The 19,618-nt window shown below is 37.2% G+C and overlaps 1 protein-coding gene across 1 annotated transcript; it reads left to right on the top strand.

Annotated features, from left to right (window-relative positions):
* Window positions 1-396: 396 nt before the first annotated feature.
* On the top strand, window positions 397-18,081 carry usp11 (ubiquitin specific peptidase 11). Its single transcript, XM_039665905.2, has 21 exons — window positions 397-591; window positions 1,237-1,346; window positions 2,232-2,362; window positions 2,482-2,599; window positions 3,575-3,720; window positions 3,955-4,016; window positions 5,633-5,729; window positions 5,827-6,000; window positions 6,613-6,771; window positions 7,094-7,318; window positions 7,604-7,687; window positions 7,796-7,890; window positions 8,830-9,036; window positions 10,151-10,245; window positions 11,520-11,993; window positions 12,243-12,313; window positions 13,300-13,412; window positions 13,890-14,039; window positions 14,599-14,714; window positions 15,985-16,073; window positions 17,791-18,081. The coding sequence occupies exons 1-21, from the start codon at window positions 482-484 to the stop codon at window positions 17,938-17,940; spliced, it is 2,976 nt and encodes a 991-aa protein (XP_039521839.2). The 5' UTR covers window positions 397-481; the 3' UTR covers window positions 17,941-18,081.
* The last annotated feature ends 1,537 nt before the right edge of the window (window positions 18,082-19,618 follow it).

The raw sequence follows: 19,618 nt of genomic DNA, 5'->3' as shown, positions 1-19,618 counted from the left end.
TACAAGCTTGATAAAAATGACCATTCTAGAAGAAAATTTTAAATGGCATTTAGAGGCTTTTGCATCTGAACTCTTTATATATATATATATATATATATATATATATATATATATATATATATATATATATATATATTATATTATTATATAATCGATTTGAAAGCACTAAAATAAATACAATATATTACATTACAAATGACAGAATTCAATAAAGGACAACATTAATATGAAAACATAAGTTCAGTGTAAATGTTATGAAAATGGTAAGGTATTTATCGCATTGATACTTTATTTATCTATTTATTTGGTTCAAACTCTAATTTCTCTCTTCCATCACACACACCCTCTCGCCCCTGAAGGTCCGCCCACTTTAGCAAGACGCCGGAAGTTGTCATTCTAACCGCTTCCTACTTCCTGCGTCAAAACATTCCGGTGTGTCTATGCGGCTCTAACGCTTTTTTTCCGGATTTTATGAGTGATTATGGCTGCGAACTGCAGCACCGGTTCGGCTACGGAGCCTCCGGGACTAGAGACCCAGTGGCGGGAGATCGACAACCTGAACCAGCAGCAGCTCCGGGCCGGAGACAGCTGGTAAGAGAAACTTCAGCCTAGAAAACAAACAAACAAACATTCACAAAACAACAACAACACAGATAAAGCTCTAACATAACTCTATAAAACTGATAACATGTTTGGGTTTGTGTGGTTTGAGGGTTTTCAGGTTCAGTAGTAGCCTTGTCAGTATGATTGAGAGAGTTCAAAATGATTTAAAGATCAAATAAGCGAAACTAATATACAGGTGGGGTTTCACTTCAGGCCTGATAGATCTGTTTACCTGGTAAACAGCTTCCTGAGGATAATTAAATGTTGACATCTTGGTTGTCTGACCACATTCCCAACTCTATCTCCTTTAAACTGTTTCATTTCATTCTGCAAGTGTATTAACACGCTTGCTTTAAGTTTCACTTCCATCTCTGGAGGGTATGTCAGTCTGTTATGGGAAAGTTACTTTCGGTTTGTACTCCTTCCTTGGACAAGAAAGGCAGATCAGCCATAAATTCATTCTCGTCCTGAAAGACAGATGGCAAGTGTTTGGTGTCTTAATCCGTGTCTTTCACTGGTGCCCTGTGCGGTTAACATTAAACAGATTTGTCCTAAAGCTCATTAAATGATGTTGGACTGATATAAACAAGCAGTGCGGAATGTGTGACAGGTGCAATTTGTCTTGTGCTGCAGGTATTTGTTGGACAAGAGATGGTTTGATCAGTGGAAAGAGTATGTGCACACCGGGGATCAAAATTCCTCCTCTTATCCCGGAAAGATTGATAACACCGAGCTCTTTGAAGGTAAGTTTTGCTATTCTGAGATCAAACCATGAAATATAAATATATCTTTAAATGATTCATCTGTGCACATCATTATTTAAAATAAGTAAATATTTGCCCTGAATTGGAGTTACCTGTCAATCACATGATATCGACCAATATCATATAACAACCATTAAAATTATCCTGATGTACGAAATCAAGTCGCGTCCTACTTTATTTTCACAATATCTCACAATATGGAAAACAAAAAAGAATATCGCAACTTCCGTTTCATGTTGATTTTTAGAGCAAGATACCATAGTTGCCCCATAAAAATGTTTAATGTCTCATTCTGTTTAAATCTGTTCCCTTAAAGGAGAACTCGGGTCAGTTTTAACATTGAGCTCATTTTTTTGTACATTTGGAGTGCTGTCAGTATAGACAAAAACGACAAAAATCGGTGTTGTCTACACCGTGTTATCGTCTTTTTACGATTCGCACCCTGTTGACTTCAATGGGGCATGTTCTAAACCTGCTTTTAGCCTCTTAACATCCTTGATTTGTCATTACGAGTGCACAGCCATGTGAGCGGTGTTATTAAGAGTGATCTCGGTCAATCTGACTGCAGTAGATGTGAAAGATATGAATAAAAATAATATTAATTCAGCCAGCGCACATACCTCTATTTGCTTCCTGTTTTCAGTCGAAGCCCACAGTAGTCAATTGTCGATCTCACGCACGTGATCATTAGCGAATATCATCTCAAACCTCCTCCGTGTGTTCAACGTCTGATTCGGATGAACTATCCATTTGAGCTGATGTTCTCAGAGCACCACACAGTGGCTTCTGGAACAAATCGCCTACCCTGCCTTTAATAACTGTGGTTGAAGAATATGTTTGAAATACTGTGTATGCTTTTTGTAGATTTGGATTCCTACCACCTGAAAGAGAGGCTGTCGGAGAATGAGGACTTCATCCTGGTCCCGTCAGAAGCCTGGCAAAAACTCTTGTCTTGGTATGACTTGATGGATGATCAGCCTCCTTTGGAACGAAAGGTAGTGTTAAGTTAACCAGACTGTTGACTTTCATTTGTATTGGAGTCAGTCCAATTAGGCAGTGGTTGCCTTGCCATTAACTGAAGATGATGTGAAAGTCTTCATCTTTCTCTTTCCAGGTTGTTGATCTTCCCAGCACTGTTAAAGTAGAGGTCTACCCTGTGGAGGTCTACCTCTGTCTCTCTAGTAACTTGGAAAATACCGTAGCTGGACAGTTCAGTCGAGCAGACAAGATACGTAAGTAACGGCTGTTAATGTATAGACTAGTTTCATAGTAAGCGGCTTTTGGTTTGTAAAATCACTGCAATGAACATCGGGATTAGAGCTATTGTTTTGAATAAGTAATGAATAAAAAACAAACAAATAATAATACATTCAGGTTTGATAATAGTTCAGTTCACTTCATTCTTTGTATCGAGCTCAATTTGTGACGTTTAGATCTGTGTGAATATGTTTTGTTAGACAAATTCACAGAGTTCACCAAACTTAAAAAAGAAACTTCTTTGCATGTGCTTTTTTTCCTCTCATGCATATGGGTGGCACAGATCTAGTGTTCATCCATTGTTGTACCATTTAAAACATTTTTTTTTTGTAGTAAAATTGCAGTGGCTTGTACTATGATCTTTATTTAAGTTAACTCTTCATGGTTTGATATTTTCTTTGTTGAATGACATTCATACACTACCATTCAAAAGTTTGAAGTCATGAATAGAATATTCTAAAGAACCACATTTACTTGAAATAGATTTTATTTGTAACATTACAAATGTCTTTACTGTCATTTTTGCTCAATTGAATCCATCTTTGCTGAATAAAGTATTTATTTATACTTAAAAACCTCAAACTTTTGAACATTAGTCTATGTTATTAAGTATAATGCTTATTTTATTATTGCATGCTCATGTTATATGTTATATTATTTCTGCTCATACTAACTCATAGCTATAAACAATGAATTATGCCTGATAAACAGTTTCTAAATGTCTTCTTCAAAGCATCAAAGGTTTAGCTCAAGCTCTGGATTGCCACTTGTTTTACAGAATGCTATTTTTACAGATCTAGTTTATATTTGGCATGCAATTGCGTTTTGTAAACCGATGTGTGAAACCCCTCAGGACTTTGGCAGCTGAGCTGCAGATCTCTAAATGTGTGTAAATCACTATCATGTGTATAAATGTGTATGTGTGTAAATGTCTATCATGTGTTTCATAGACTCTATACATCAAAAGATACGGCAGCATTTTACTGTGTCAGAGACTGCTGAGAGCCGACTGTGGATGAGGAGTACGGATACAAGCTCAGAAAGGCTACGCAACCTTAACATGACTGTCCTAGACGCCTGCCTCAGTTCCGGCATGGTAAAATACACACCTATATTCTCCTTAACTCTGATCATCCATCATATTACTGTAAATGTCACCAAACGGTTATGCAATAAGCACTGCTGGTAACCTCGCCCGGTTGGTTTGGTTTGTCATATAGACAAACTTTTCTTTTAGCACTTAAAAAAGGATGAAGAATGCTTTGTCATGGGCCACCCTGCTTGTGTCTGTGGGTGTGTTGTGTCTTAACATGTTCTACCCACTCCACAGACAGTGATTATGGAGATCAGGAATGTGGATGGTACGTGGCCCACATCTAGGCCTCAGATCATGTGAGTATTAAGGCACAAGCTTCCTTCTCTCATGCATTAGCACAAGTTCCCTTTCTGTTTTTGTTTAGGTAAATGGAAAGTCACGTGTTTAAAGCACAAAACACACAGTCATCCAAACAGGTTTCATCAGCCGCATTTATTTAAATCTGTAACTAGTAGGTTAGACGCTTCAAAAATGGAAAGGAAAATGGGATCAGTATAGCACCAATAAACTTAAGATCAATTTCGTATTTTGGGATCATATTATCTCCAGAGTGACAACGATCGTCTTACATGCCCCTTATGCCAGAGTCCATGGTTTAAGTCCTCTAGGGCTCTACTTTTCGATTCATTCTTATTAAAATATTTTTAATAAAGTGTGGGCAGATTTAGTGTTAGATTTTTTTTTAATTAAAATAAATCAAAACCTTTTATAATAAGTCTTTTAATTGGTTGGTTATATAAAGGTTTGATTTTTTTTAACTTGTTCAATTTTCCACTTGTTTCTAACCATGAATATAGCCATGGTGCTAAATTATAAACAGACAAACAACTGTAGTAGGTTGCAAAGGAGATTTTCCTCAGTGCAGATCAGTTAAAAAAAATATATGGGACATGGTTTTAAAGAGGTCATATCATGAGGAATCAATTTTTATATGATTTTTCTGGGGAATTAAGGAGCTTAATTTGCTATTCATCCCCTGTTAAAAAAAGAATTATTTAAAAAATATTGAAAATAAGCTGCAAAAATCACTTGATTTGCACTGCCTCAACCTTATATTGCAATGCTGTATTTGGTTTCACTTTATTTGGATAGTCCACTTTAGACATTCTGCTTACTATACTTTGCAAGTACATGTCAACTAACTTTTATTAATTTGCAACTACATACCAACTAAATCTCATTAGAGTGTTGGTAGACTGTTAGGGTTAGTAAAATAAGTTGACGTACTTATAGTTAGTTTCACTTCACAATATTTCACGTGAACTATTGAAATAAATTGTTACCCTCTATTTCATGTGACAGTCACATGTTGTGTCTTGAGACAGTCATATATATATATATATATATATATATGAAGAGTTCAGATGCAAAAGCCTCTAAATGCCATTTGAAATTTTCTTCTTTAAAAATTTACTTCTTTGGTAATTATCATTGCCATTTAAGTGAAATCACTGAACTTAAATATACAAGCTTGATAAAAATGATCATTCTAGAAGAAAATTTCAAATGGCACTTAGAGGCTTTTGCATCTGAACTCTTCATATATATATATATATATATATTACTATTTTTATATAATGCATACTATAAATTTTGATCAGCTAAAAGTAGCAGATGGCATTTACATTGAATTACATTGAAAGGTAATCAAACCTAGCCTATTCTAGTCATCAAAGAGAGAGGGGAAAATAGTCATATAAAGATAAATTATGATGGTTTCTCTTCAGAAAGCTTAAAAAAACCTCAGAAAGAATTAAAAACCTAGCATTTTCGTAGAGAAATTTGAAATCAAAAGTTGGTATGTGTCTATCATAACCAGAAATGCTCTTTAGATGGGCAGTTCACTGGGCTTTGAAACATAACTGTGATTTTATTGAATATTTGGAATTAATATTGAATTTTATGTCTCCAGGCGGAACTCTGCTGACGAGGACTCGTATCGAGGGTCTCCTGGAGTGTGTGGACTCACGAACCTGGGCAACACCTGCTTCATGAACTCAGCTTTACAGGTCAGAGGCCATGAACTGTTGAACACACAGTCTTATATCTTTTGCAAAAATATCTATAAGGCTCTTCTTAAAATGAAGTGTGCATTTTTCCCCATAGTGTCTGAGTAACACGCCGCCACTGACGGAGTACTTCCTGATGAACTTGTATCTGGAGGAGCTGAACTTCACTAACCCTTTGGGCATGAAGGGTGAAATTGCAGAAGCCTACGCAGATGTCATCAAACAGATGTGGTCAGGGAGGCACTATTCTGTGGTTCCTCGGGTATTTAAGGTAACGTAATTGTAGTGATCACTCTGCATTAGCATTTTTAGTGCAAAGCTGAAATCATTTTGTCCATTTCAAATCTGGTTTGCAACAATTCCCAGTCCGTTTTAAGGTAATCTTATTAATTAAGGTAAATCAAAAAATCTTAATATGCAAAAAACAACTATAAACAATAACATTACAATAAGACGTTACAATAACGTGTTCACCATTCAAAATAATTGTTTTTTGAATGTATTAAGTGTAATATATTCCTATGATGCAAAGTTGAATTTTCAGCATCATTACTCCAGCCTTCAGTGTCAAATGATCCTTCAGAAATCAATATGCCAATTTGCTGCTCAAGAAGCGATGTTGAAAACTGCTGCTGAATATTTTTATGCAAACTGTGATACATTTTTATTCAGGATTCGTGAATAGAAAGTTCAGAAGAACAGCATTTATTTGAAACAAAAATCTTCTGTAACGGTTTAAATGTCTTTACTGTCACTTTTGATCAGTTGAAGTAATTTATTATTGGCCATAAACATGGTAATTATGTTTGTTTGAGTTTTGTTTTTAGTTAATTCTCAATTAGTTGTGCAGAAACCAACCAGCTTAGCTTTTGTGTGTCTGCAGACCAAGGTTGGCCACTTTGCGTCACAGTTTCTGGGATATCAGCAACACGACTCTCAGGAGCTGCTGTCTTTCCTGTTGGACGGTCTTCATGAAGACCTCAACCGGGTCAAAAAGAAGGAGTATATTGAACTCAAGGATGCTGATGGAAGACCTGACCAGGTGCTTTTTACACATGAACACTCGAGTACACGAAGAACAACTCGCATAGTGTGTACCTCATACCATTTATGACATATAACAATATATATAAGCAGCATTTACTACTACTGATCAGCCGTGCTGCACTGACAGACTGCGCTTAAAATAATTGCAGTTATTAGGGCTAATAATGATTTTAAAAAACATTGTTATTGGCCAGTTTTGCATCTTAGTTTAGCAATATCCGTAAAATCACTATTGGTTCACCTCTTAATGTGTTTAGAGTTCGACAAACAAAACAAAGTGTTACTATGGGATTCACATTTCTATTTTTGTGTTGCAGGAAGTGGCCGAGGAAGCGTGGCGCAACCATCTGAGGCGGAACGACTCTGTCATTGTCGACACGTTCCACGGGTTGTTTAAGTCGACATTGGTGTGCCCTGAGTGCAACAAGGTCTCTGTGACTTTTGACCCCTTCTGCTACTTGAGTGTGCCCTTACCAGTCAGTAAGGAGAGGGTCATGGAGGTGTTCTATGTCTCACTGGATCCCATGGCCAAACCGACACAGGTCTGTATTATGTTACATACACGCAAAAAAACAGCAAAATACTATAATGCTCAGTCATTTCTGGCAGGAAATGCAGATATGTGCAGCACGACAGACGTGAGCCTATGCTATGAGTTTGGCAGATGTGTATGATGTAGCGCTGCACATCTGTAAACAGGAAGAAAGCTGGTGGTGTCATCAAAATAGTCTGCATTTTGTTGTACAGCACTTATTAGGGATGGTTTACTTTACGATGAGTTTTGTTCATCCTAATGACTGATAAATGTATGTGACTTCCCTCTGCAGTACCGTCTGATTGTCCCTAAAGCTGGCCGAGTGATTGACTTGTGCACGGCCCTCTCTCAGGCAACAGACGTCCCACCCAGCCAGGTTCAAACTAGTTTTTTCAACTATTGAAACATTGTCGAATTGTTCTGAAAATTCAATTATATGACCCTGTCATTTGTTCTGAGCTAATAATTGATCTGTTCCGCACAGATGGCCGTGGCTGACGTGTTCAATCATCGCTTCTATAGGATTTACCAAGCTGAGGAGTCCTTAAGCTGTATACTGGACCGGGACGATATATTTGTGTAAGAGAGGACTGAGTAAACATCCTTAATAATACAAACACTCCAACACACATGGATGTAACTGATTAACTTCTAGCAATATTGTTTAAGATTTAATTTACAGGTAATATTGGTACAAACCCAATTCCATAAAAGTTGGGACACTGTACAAATTGTGAATAAAAACAGAATGCAATGATGTGGAAGTTTTTAAATTTCAATATTATATTTAGAATACAACATAGATGACATATCAAATGTTGAAAGTGAGAAAATGCATAATTTTAAGGGAAAAATAAGTTGATTTTAAATTCCATGGCATCAACACATCTCAAAAAAAGTTGGGACAAGGCCATTTTTACCACTGTGTGGCATCCCCTCTTCTTTTAATAACAGTCTGCAAACGTCTGGGGACTGAGGAGACAAGTTGCTCAAGTTTAGGAATAGGAATGTTGTCCCATTCTTGTCTAATAAAGGCTTCTAGCTGCTCAACTGTCTTACTTCTTTGTTGCATCTTCCTCTTTATGATGCGCCAAATGTTTTCTATGGGTGAAAGATCTGGACTGCAGGCTGGCCATTTCAGTACCCGGATCCTTCTTCTACGCAGCCATGATGTTGTAATTGATGCAGTATGTGGTTTGGCATTGTCTTGTTGGAAAATACAAGGTCTTCCCTGAAAGAGACGATGTCTGGATGGGAGCATATGTTGTTCTAGAACTTGTCTCAAGTTCTTGTCTCAAAATGTCTCACTTTCAACATTTGATATGTCATTTATATTCTATTGTGAATAAAATATAAGTTTATGAGATTTCTAAATTATTCCATTCTTTTTTTACTCAAAATTTGTACAGTGTCCCAACTTTTTTGGAATCGGGTTTGTATATACTGTATCTGTATATAAACTGATTATTGGGGAAAAGGTGTGTGTGTCTGACTGTTTTTTCTGGTGTGTTGCTGCAGGTATCAGCTGAACAATGGCTGTATGGCTGAGACTGATGAGGAGGTGATTCTAGCCATCTACATGCGTGAACGCTCTCATTACAGAGATTACGGCTCAGGCAGCAACAGCTACAGCACCTCCCTGTTCGGTCACCCGCTGCTGATGTCTGTGCCACGCGCCCAGTGCACGCGGGAAGATCTCTACCAGCTCCTCCTGAAAAGACTGGCGTAAGTATAACCGGTCATACAAGGTTTGTCACAAGCTAGCTTAGACTTTCGAGATCATTTAGTTTTTTAACTTATATGTTTTTTGTTTTACTGCAAAACTGCATCTTATTATTGACCATAAAAATATTTGTTTTTGTTTTTTACTGTCTGTATATGCATTCTATTATCTAAGTTCCTTTGCATCTGATAAATAACTACTTCCTGTTACTTCTGTGATCATATGGTGTTATTCGTTATCACTGTTTTTGAGTTAAAGGTGCATTGCGCAACATTCCGTTTAAAATACCCGTTTTTCTAACCCATACATGTTTAAACAATTGCCTGATGGGCTGAATGAGCCCTTCTCTGATCATTGCCTCTATAATCTTGTACAGTAAAATAAATAAGACTGGGGTGACGTCATGCGCGTTCACGCTCACCTGGCGATGTCTGGCAGGTTTGTGTATTCGCCGCCATTCTCCGTATCAGCGAAGACAACTCGAGCGACAACACTTAAGTCAACTTTCGACAAAAGTAGAAGATGGATTCAAAGAGACCGGCTTGTAGTTCATTCCAAACCCCAACGCAAACTCCACGTATGACATAGAAAATAAAAGTTTTGTCTAGTGCCAGGCGTCGGAATAAGATGAGAGTCAACATCGGGAAGCTTTCAACAAATGGAGAGATCTCCGGTCTGCCCTAGGGCTCAAACGGGATCCTATCCAAAGTAATAACTTCTATTGTTCATGAACATGTTTCCATAATAATACAATCATAAGTGGATATGGTAAGCACATAAAACAGTTCAAAATGGTGATTGACCAAAGTTTTCCACTACCCCCGTTTTCCCCTCATACATAAGTGTGTAATTTACTCAAATGCCTTTCCTTTCATATATTTAAAATGATTTGCAGATTTATAACTGTATTACCTCTGAAGACATTAAAAGATTTGTGCGGCTGATGCTCCTTTGGTTATGCAAGCGTGTGGTCGGTGAGCGTGCATATTGCAGTTTCGCTTGTCGCTTCAAAAACTCAGAAACTTGTGCAATGCACCTTTAAAGTAAAGTAATCTGTTTATTTTTAGCTAAAGTTGGGTTGCCTTTCATATGTGTGATGATTATGTCCCTACACAGGCGTTATGTCCATCCCCTAGATCCCTCAGAATTAGAGGAGGAAGAGGATGAGGATGAAGAGTTGTACAAGGCACAGACCAACGGAGTTAGTGATGGTATGACTCCATTTTCTTAAAGTTTAAAAATTCTGGAGACAGTAAGTTTTATTTATTTTATTTTTAGAGATAGTAGCCAATTAATCTATTCAGCAAGGAAGCATTAAATTGATCAACATTGACAGTCAAGACATTTATAATGTTTCAAATAAATGCTGTTCTTGAAATCCATATTTCTTAAAATCCACAAAAATATTAAGCAGCACAACTGTTTTCAACATTGATAATAATAATAATAAGACATGTTTCTTGAGCAGCAAATCAGCATATTAGAATGATTTCTGAAGGTTAGGATGCTGGAAATTCAGCTTTACCATCACAGGAATAAATTAAATTTGAAAATATATTTAAATAGAAAATAGTTATTTTAAATTGTAATAATATTACATAATATTACCGTTTTTTCTGTCTTGGTGAGCATAAGAGACTTTGGAAACTTTACTTAAAGCCTTTATGTACAATGCATAATAAAGATGGTTGCATTATATCTAGTGAATAGTGATGCATGATATATCGGTCACCATATCGGTATCGGCCGATAAATAATAATTTCTAATGTTATCATTATCGGCCCGATAAGGAAATTTGGTCGATATATTAAAGTCAATAAATAATGTATTGTTTCCTTCAGCTGAGACGCTTCAGATGCGCACTGTTCAACAAGATGATTCTGAATTACCTGAGATATGATTGGAATCACTGCAAAAAAAGGAAAATACAGTGAAAATATAGTCAATGGGAACATTATAATTGTGTGTTTGGGACATGGATTATAATGATGAGACTTTTGCTTTTGTAATCAGGCTCTCGAAAATATATACAAATTTGGATTTAGATTTATCGGCCAATATATCGGTTATCGGATTTCAAATATAAAGAATTATCGGTTATCGGTATCGGCCAAAATGTTGCATCCCTAATTATATCTTTTCATAAATAAATGTAACCAACGTTAAAATGCATTATAATATATGCAGATTCCTTATTACTTATAATAATTGGTTGTTTGTCGTGTTTTAATGCATTATACGTTCTAAAGGTGTAACAACGAATAGATACTTATTGATAATGTATTATAACTGGTTACAATTATTCATGATATGCATTATAAAGTGCATTACAAAGCATAATTAATGCATTAAAAATACTTTTATAATGAATTATGTATAAAGGCTTTAAGTAAAATATTACTGAGACATCTTTCAAATCACATGTAAATTGTGCTTTCCCCAAACTTGTTAACAGTATCGTACTTATGATTAATTTCTGGACAGATGAGGGCGAGGAAGACTCAGAGGAGGCGGGGCCAGCCAAGAAAGAGGAACAGACTCAAGAGAACAATCAGACGGATGGGCAGAACAACGGCCCGTTAGAAGTCAGCCCGAGCGGCGAGGGGGAGGAGCGAGCTGAGGACGAAGAGTCGAGCAGTGAACCGGACCGGGGCAGCAGTACAGAAGAGGGCCAATCAGCGTCCGGCAGCACTGACACCAACTCCCAAGATGCCACTGATGGGGACCAAAGTGCTGGCTCAAAACCTTCGGGAAAGGAGGAAGAGGATGAAGAAGAAGAGGAGGAGGAGGAAGATGGGGAAGGGGCAGCAACTTGTGCTCAGGCAAATAAGACGGGTCCGGGCAGACGGCACTACACTGAGAGACGGAAAAAAGCCCTCTTCACCATTCAGGCGGTGAACTCTAATGGCACCACGGAGCGAGGGATGGCAGAGGCGGGCAGCAGCTTTTCTTTCAGCTGTGAGTACACTAATAAGACACTTTATTACAGACCTCTCTACTTCTGATTTGCCTTTGTACAACTTCAGGGTCATGTGCGCACAAGCGAGGGTCATAACAAAGTGAGAGTGTATGTCTTTTATTCATCTGGCTGCTCAATTTATACCCTTTCAAAGTGGAGTAGTGGCTGTCATGGTGTCTTTTAAATCAGAGAATACATAAGTGTAAATGTTCCTGCTCCAAATGGCCTGACTCACTGTTTCTGTTTAGCTCAGCCATACATTGCCATCGACTGGGACCCTGATATAAAGAAGAAGTATTACAATGAGAATGAAGCCGAGGTAAGATTGCTAATGAGCCCTTTGATCCTTTAAAAGAAATGTTTTGCGTCTGTTGGAAATGAATGTAACCTCTTATACAAGGCTCAATCAATACAGTCAATTCTATTTGAGGTTTAGCGTCATGCTCATTTTGAAGTTTTGCTCCTAATCCAGTGATATTGTTTTGTGTTTGTGTGATATTATTGTTTTGTGTCACTGCTATAAAAATGAAAACCTCAAAATGTTATATGCATAACCTAGTTTTTCTCTGTCTTTGTCAAGAAAAGTGGTTTTGTAGCAACCCAAAATGGCATCAAGGTTTATTATTTACACAAGTAAAAACGTAATAAAATACAAATTTGTCTCCTCTAGGTAATAGCTTTATTTTGAAAGCCTAAAAATGTATTGAACATTTTCTTATTTGCATTTATCATGGTTTTTCAATCAAACTTTTACTCACCAGTCAAGAACCACTGGTATGCTTTTTGATATGCTTAATTTGCTTAAAGGAGTAGTTCACTTTAAAAAAAACTTATGCTGATAATTTACTCACCCCCATGTCATCCAAGATGTCCATGTCTTTCTTCAGTCAAAAAGAAATTAAGGTTTTTAATGAAAACATTCCAGGATTTTTCTCCGGTTCAAGGTCCAAATGAGAGTTTCAGTGCAGCTTCAAAGAGCTTTAAACGACACCAGACGATGAATAAGGGTCTTATCTAGCCAAACGATCGGTCATTTAAAAAAAAAAAAACGTTAAGTTTTATAAGTACAAATGCTCGCCTTGCTCTCTCCTGTTTGAACTCGTTCATAAAAATGAACAAATATTTTTTCGAATCATTTCATTCTTTAAATGAACCAAATGACTCAAAAAAAGATTCGTTCATTTTGATTAAATATAAATCAAAATCCACTGTTTTTAATGATCTTTGGTTTCCATCTTGGTGGTTGAAGTTATGCAAACTGCATCATTTCTATTGCAAACACATGTTGTTTATGTGTTAATGCAGAAATACATAAAGCATCAGAGCATGGACGTCCCTCACCAGCAAACGACAGTGCAGCTACGGGAATGTATAGAGCTCTTTACCACGGTAGAGACACTGGAAGAGGAAAACCCCTGGTAATCTACTTCTTAGACCTATCACAGATTCTAGGCTTTAATTCCAGTCTATCCTTTATTACATTTACATGTATGAATTTGTCAGATGCTTTTTGTCATTGTATCTCAAGCTGCACATTTTACATTCTTAACAGTTTTTTCTTTCCCTGGGAATCGAACCGGGTTTCCTGTAATAATGTAGGAAACCATGTTATACATAAATCATGTAACAGTTCATGTTTTTACTTAAGCTATTTAGTTTTAATCCAGCTGTAGCGTGTGCTGAGTAAGCGATCAGTAATCAATCACATGCAACACACCTTGCTTTCTTTGCTATTGACATATCTGACTGAACTACAAATTTTATGTAGGATGGGGAACATCTTGTGTTGTTAGTTGTAGAATTTAGAGCCAGAACAATTCGTTTTATTATTTCTAGTGATGCATTTAAAGAATCCTCCGCACATGTAAGTTTGTGTTTGTTTATGTGGTCTGTAGGTATTGTCCGACATGTAAAAGGCATCAGCTTGCTACTAAGAAATTGGATCTGTGGTCTTTGCCAGAGGTTCTGATCATCCATTTAAAGCGTTTCTCCTACACAAAATACTCTCGAGAGAAACTGGATACGATTGTGGAGTTCCCCTTGCGGTAAGATAAAGTACTGGTTTGTCAGATTAAGATGTACATGCACTACCATTCAAAAATTTGGGGCCATTACTCCAGTCTTCAGTCACACGATCCTTCAGAAATCGTTCTAATATGCTGATTTGCTGCTCAAGAAACATTTCTTATTATAAATTTTTAAAAAGTCGTGCTGCTTAACATTTTTGTTGAACCTGTGATACAATTTTTTCAGGATTCTTTTATTAGAAAGTTAAAAAAAACAGCATTTATTTTTAAAAATATATATAGTTTTTGAGACATTATTAATGTCTTTAATGTTACTTTTGAATAAAAGTATTCATTTCTGTCAAAAAAAGGAAAATGAAATCTTACTGACCCCCAAATTTTGACCGGAAGTGTACATTTGTATAGTCCTGGTTGTTTTAATGGTGCCGATAACTCGTAGTTATAGTGGAAATAACTGCGTGGTCAGTAATAAATGTTCCGTCACAACCTGTTAATATTAATGTTATTTTCAATGGTTGATTCTTAGACTATTGCATCTGTTTCCATTTGCTTCATGTGTCTCATTCTCTGTCTGCAGGGATTTGGACTTCTCAGGTTTCCTCCTAAAGAAGACCTTGAACAGTACTGAACCTCCCTCTAGATATGACCTGATCTCTGTATCGAACCACTACGGCGGACTCCGAGATGGACACTGTAAGCATCAGTCTTCTCCGCTTTTGTTAACGGCAAATAAAAATGCCATGCCAAAAATGGTATGCAATTATTAGGGATGCACCGATACCAAAAACCAAGACCATGCAGCATGTGTACAATACAGTGTTTGAGTCCAGACAACAGAACAACAGTGAACTGTGGATGAAACACAACAGAGCAATAGAATGAATAGTGAACATAACAAACAATAACAGAAGTTCGTACTATGCATTTTAACAGGCATAATTAAGCAATTAAGAAAATAAGTGAAAAACATATATTTGAAGGGATAGTTCACCCAAAAATGTAGTGCCTTAGGCAATGTTTACACGGAAACGATTCTGAAGAGAAAACCCAAAAGTGGCGTTGCGTTATCACTTTTTATTCTGCATTTAGACAAGTGTTTTTGGTGGGAAATCCTTGTGAATATGCTTACGCAAAAGTGTGTGAAATTCAATGTAGTATGCACTCCAGGCGTCTAGGTGGCGATGTGAAGCACTGCCACACAACAACACCAAGTCCGCGCACCTGAGAACAACCTTCACTGTCAAGCAGACTTTTGCGTTTTACACGGGAACGCGGCGGTGTAGTGTTTTTAAGATTTCCACTGTGGAGGGTGGTTTCACTTTTTTGCGTTTTTAAGCCCCCAAACCGCCATCGTCATGTAAACGAAAGACGCATCCGATAAAATATTTTTACGTTTTCAGGGCGTAACAGGGCCTTAGTTCAAAACCTTAATTCGTCTTCGATATTTTTGATTTCTGAACCAAACATAGACCGCAACGTCATTGCAACTTTCAAGGCCCAGAAAGGTAGTAAAGACATTAAATTAGTCCATGTGACTACAGTGGTTCACATGTAAAGTTATGAAGCGATGACAAATACTTTTTGTGTGCAAAAAACAATGACTTTATTCAACAATCTCTTCTCTTCCATGTCATTCTCCTATGCTATTCACGTAATGTAAACAGTGCAGCGCTTCCAGGCTCATTATTGGCCAGCTCCTGCGTCAGCATCACATGAACATCATCGGTTAATAACGAGCTGACGTTCTGACGTAGAACCCGGAGGCGCTGCACTGTGTTTAGTGTAGGAGAACTACATGGAAATGAAGGCATTGTTGAATAAAGTCGTTATTTTTGTTTGTTTATCGGCGAGTACCAAAAATGAAAGTTTCAGTGTCTGACTCCCTCTAAAAAAGTGGTATAGGTGCATTCCTAGCTTTTTTGTTTAGTGATAATAACATTACAAAAATATGTATCCCTTCTAGATACTAGTTACGCCCAGAACAAGGACAACGGCCAGTGGTATTACTTTGACGACAGCAAGGTGACCTTCGCCAGGGAGGAACAGATTGTGGTGAGATTAATGCTTCTCTGTGGGTTGAGTGGTCGACATGAAATCAAAACAGACCCTTTTTACTTTAATACATTTTCTCGGCCTTGCTGTGCATGATTCATCAGTGCATTCTCTTCTAGACAAAATTAATGTTTGTTTTTCCTCAAAACACAATAACTTTCTCTGCCTCTTGGCCGAAAAGTCAGGTGGCCTCCAGATTGAGATCACATGTCGTCCAGCCACATCTTGGGAGTTGACTAATAATAATATAATTGAAAATACAATTTGTAAGTTTACTTTACAGGGTTAAGGTGATTTAGGAAAGCAAATCTAAACAAACCAAATTGTATAAGCAGAAAAAGACTTCTTAAAGGTGCATTGCACAAAATTTCATGTGAAAATAACCTGTTTTTCTAACCCATACATGCATAAACAATTGCCTGATGGGCTGAATGAGCCCTTCTCTGATCACTATGATTGCCTCTATAATCCTGTACAGTAAAATAAATAAGACTGGGGTGACGTCATGCGCGTTCACGCTCACCTGGCGATGTCTGGCAGGTTTGTGTATTCGCCGCCATTCTCCGTATCAGCGAAGACAACTCGAGCGACAACACTTAAGTCAACTTTCGACAAAAGTAGAAGATGGATTCAAAGAGACCGGCTTGTAGTTCATTCCAAACCCCAACGCAAACTCCACGTAAGGCAAAAAAAATAACTTTTGTATAGTGCCAGGCGTCGGAATAAGACGAGAGTCAACATCGGGAAGCTTTCAACAAATGGAGAGATCTCCGGTCTGCTCTAGGGCTCAAATAGGATCCTATACAAAGTAATAACTTCTATTGTTCATGAACACGTTTCCATAATAATACAATCATAAGTGGATACGGTAAGCACATAAAACAGTTCAAAATGGTGATAGATGGAAACAAAAACCAAAGTTTTCTACTACCCCCGTTTTCCCCTCACACATAAGTGTGTAATTTACTCAAATGCCTTTCCTTTCATATATTTAAAATGATTTGCAGATTTATAACTGTATTACCTCTGAAGACATTATGACTGTAACAAAAGATTTGTGCGGCAGATGCTCCTTTGGTTATAAATAGCTCGTGCAAGCGTGCGTGCGTGTGTGTGTGTGGTCCATGAACGTGCACACCTCTGGTTGCAGTTTCACTTGTCGCCAGAGGGGGCGTAGTTCTGCAAAAACTCAGAGACTTGTGCAATGTATCTTTAATGTGATTAATAACAGAGTGAAACAGCTTCTCAAACAAGCAAAAATGTATAGCGGGACATTTTAGGATTAATTGAATTATTGCTGTTGCTGTGATGTCATGTGAGTGGAAGTTATTTTGATTAAAAAAAAAAAAATTATAATAAATGCTGCAGTATTCCCTATAATAAAGAATTGTCCATTTTCATTTCATCCTGACTTTAATGCTGTTATTCAACAAAGATGCATTCAATTGATTTAATCAATGAACCCTGAAAAAAAGCATCACAATTTCCACAAAAATGTTAAGCAGAACAATTGTTTTCAACACTGACAATAAATGTTTCTTGAGCAGCAAATCAGAATGATTTTGAAGGATAAAGTGATGAAGTAATGATGCTGAAAAATCAGTTTTAGTTACATTTTTAATAACTTTTGAAATTGTCATAATATTTCATTATATTGCTGTTTTTGACCAAATAAATGCATGTCACTGAAACGTTCGATCTCCATCTGCTCTTGCAGACCAGTGCCGCCTACCTCCTGTTCTACCAGCGCCAAGACAAGATCCGCCAGCCCACCGTCCCTCCACCCGTCCCAGAGAACCACATCACGTCCCAGACCCATGACGCCGTGGACGGAGCCTCTTCCTGTGTCAGCATGGAGACGGACTGATTTCTGTCTTTTTCCTACTACACTTCATTCTTTCTCACTCTTATCACTTCCCAACTTTAATCTTTAATCTACAGAAACTTGAACCTCGGCCTCTGACTCCGACAGGAATTGCGAGGTGGGGGCTACTCTCTCAGGCTGGTGCACAAGCATCATGGGGTGGGAAATGCGGATTTGTGTGTTTTTCTTAATGACGAACTCAAGGAAACGGGTTAAGCTGGTGGTGGCGGATGCATAGATCGCATACCTGTTTGTCTGCATCGCTTCAGAGAATGAGGTTTGCGCTGTTCGTCGTCACCAACTGTGTTCTTTATTTTTTTCCCTAAGCTTGCTTTTCTGAGCTAGCTAAGCTGCTGTCCACAATGGTGATGTCTGAACGCCCAACCTTGGGTTTAGCGAATCAGGCCTCCTGTTTATTCCATCAGCGAGGGCGCTATTAGCAGGGATGGTTTATCATATCAGGGACATCGTGATCAGAAATCCTGTTTCACTATGATGATTGCTGAGATCTTCTAGTAAAGTCTGTCCACTCACTCGTGATCTTATTTATTTTCGTAATTGCCAGATGCTGATAGAGATGGTTATAATTTAAAAAATCTTCCATTTTTATTTTCCTTCTTGTGATGCTTTTTCTCCGTCTGTCGTAAGGTCTGGGAAAAGCCCCTCTTTTGCGGGACACAAACGGAGGCCTGTTTTTTTTGTTTTTTTTTATCTTAAAGGAAAGGAAAATACGCAGCAAGATTTAAACATTACATTTTTTTTTTTTTGACTAATTGTGTTGAATTTATAAACTCTTTGGAGCGATGAGAATATTTCAGCAAAGTGCTTTCTGGATAGAGCTCTTTACATGATGATTTTTAAGGCACCTATGTACAGTATTTTTGTATTGTAATAAATGTTGTATTATCTTTGATCATTTGGATCAGATGCTGGGGATGGGGCGCTTTCATTTTATTTTGTTAATAATTATAGATTGAATATATAATTGTATACACATCTTTTGATATGAATAAATGACTATAAAGTCGAGGTTAGATTGGACACATTTGGCTTCCATTTACGTTGTTTTACCTCTGAGTGAGAGGACGCGTATCCTTTGGCAATGGGAAATGCATTCATTTGTTTTATACCGACTGCATATTAACACTTCTTAGCTGTTCACAGCGTTGTAATTCATTAACGATCTTCTAGAAAACGCTTTTTCATTTGCACTTCCTATTAAGTGACTGCTTTATTGCATATCGCTGTATGTGACAGGAGCACTTAATACCTTCAGGATGTTCTAATATCTAATATAAATCACATGGGAATCTCATAAAACCTGTACAGAACTAAAGTAATCAAAATCAAAGGCAAAAATGTGAAATTATATTTTTATATAATCAATTTTGGTAGTATTTGTTTACTCCTTTTAATTTATGCATATTTAATAATAAGACATAGATGACCTGGACATGTTATTGACTTATTTTTTCTCGAAGTCTGCTTTACAAATGGACACTTTTTAAAATAATTCCTCAAAGATTTAGGACATTTATTTCTCACCTATAGTCTTCCATTTTTGTACAAAGTTTACTGAATGCAACAATCTATTTAAAGATAGCTTCAGGTTTACTATTTTATAGTAATTAAATGGCTTAATTTTAGTATTTAAATATAAAATAATTTGCTAGTTCTGGAA

This window comes from Pimephales promelas, chromosome 14 (assembly GCF_988280905.1).
Source record: "Pimephales promelas chromosome 14, fPimPro1.hap1.1, whole genome shotgun sequence".
Classification (NCBI taxonomy): domain Eukaryota; kingdom Metazoa; phylum Chordata; class Actinopteri; order Cypriniformes; family Leuciscidae; genus Pimephales; species Pimephales promelas.
Note: the sequence above shows the minus strand (reverse complement) of the source record. Positions and strands in the feature narration are given on the sequence as shown.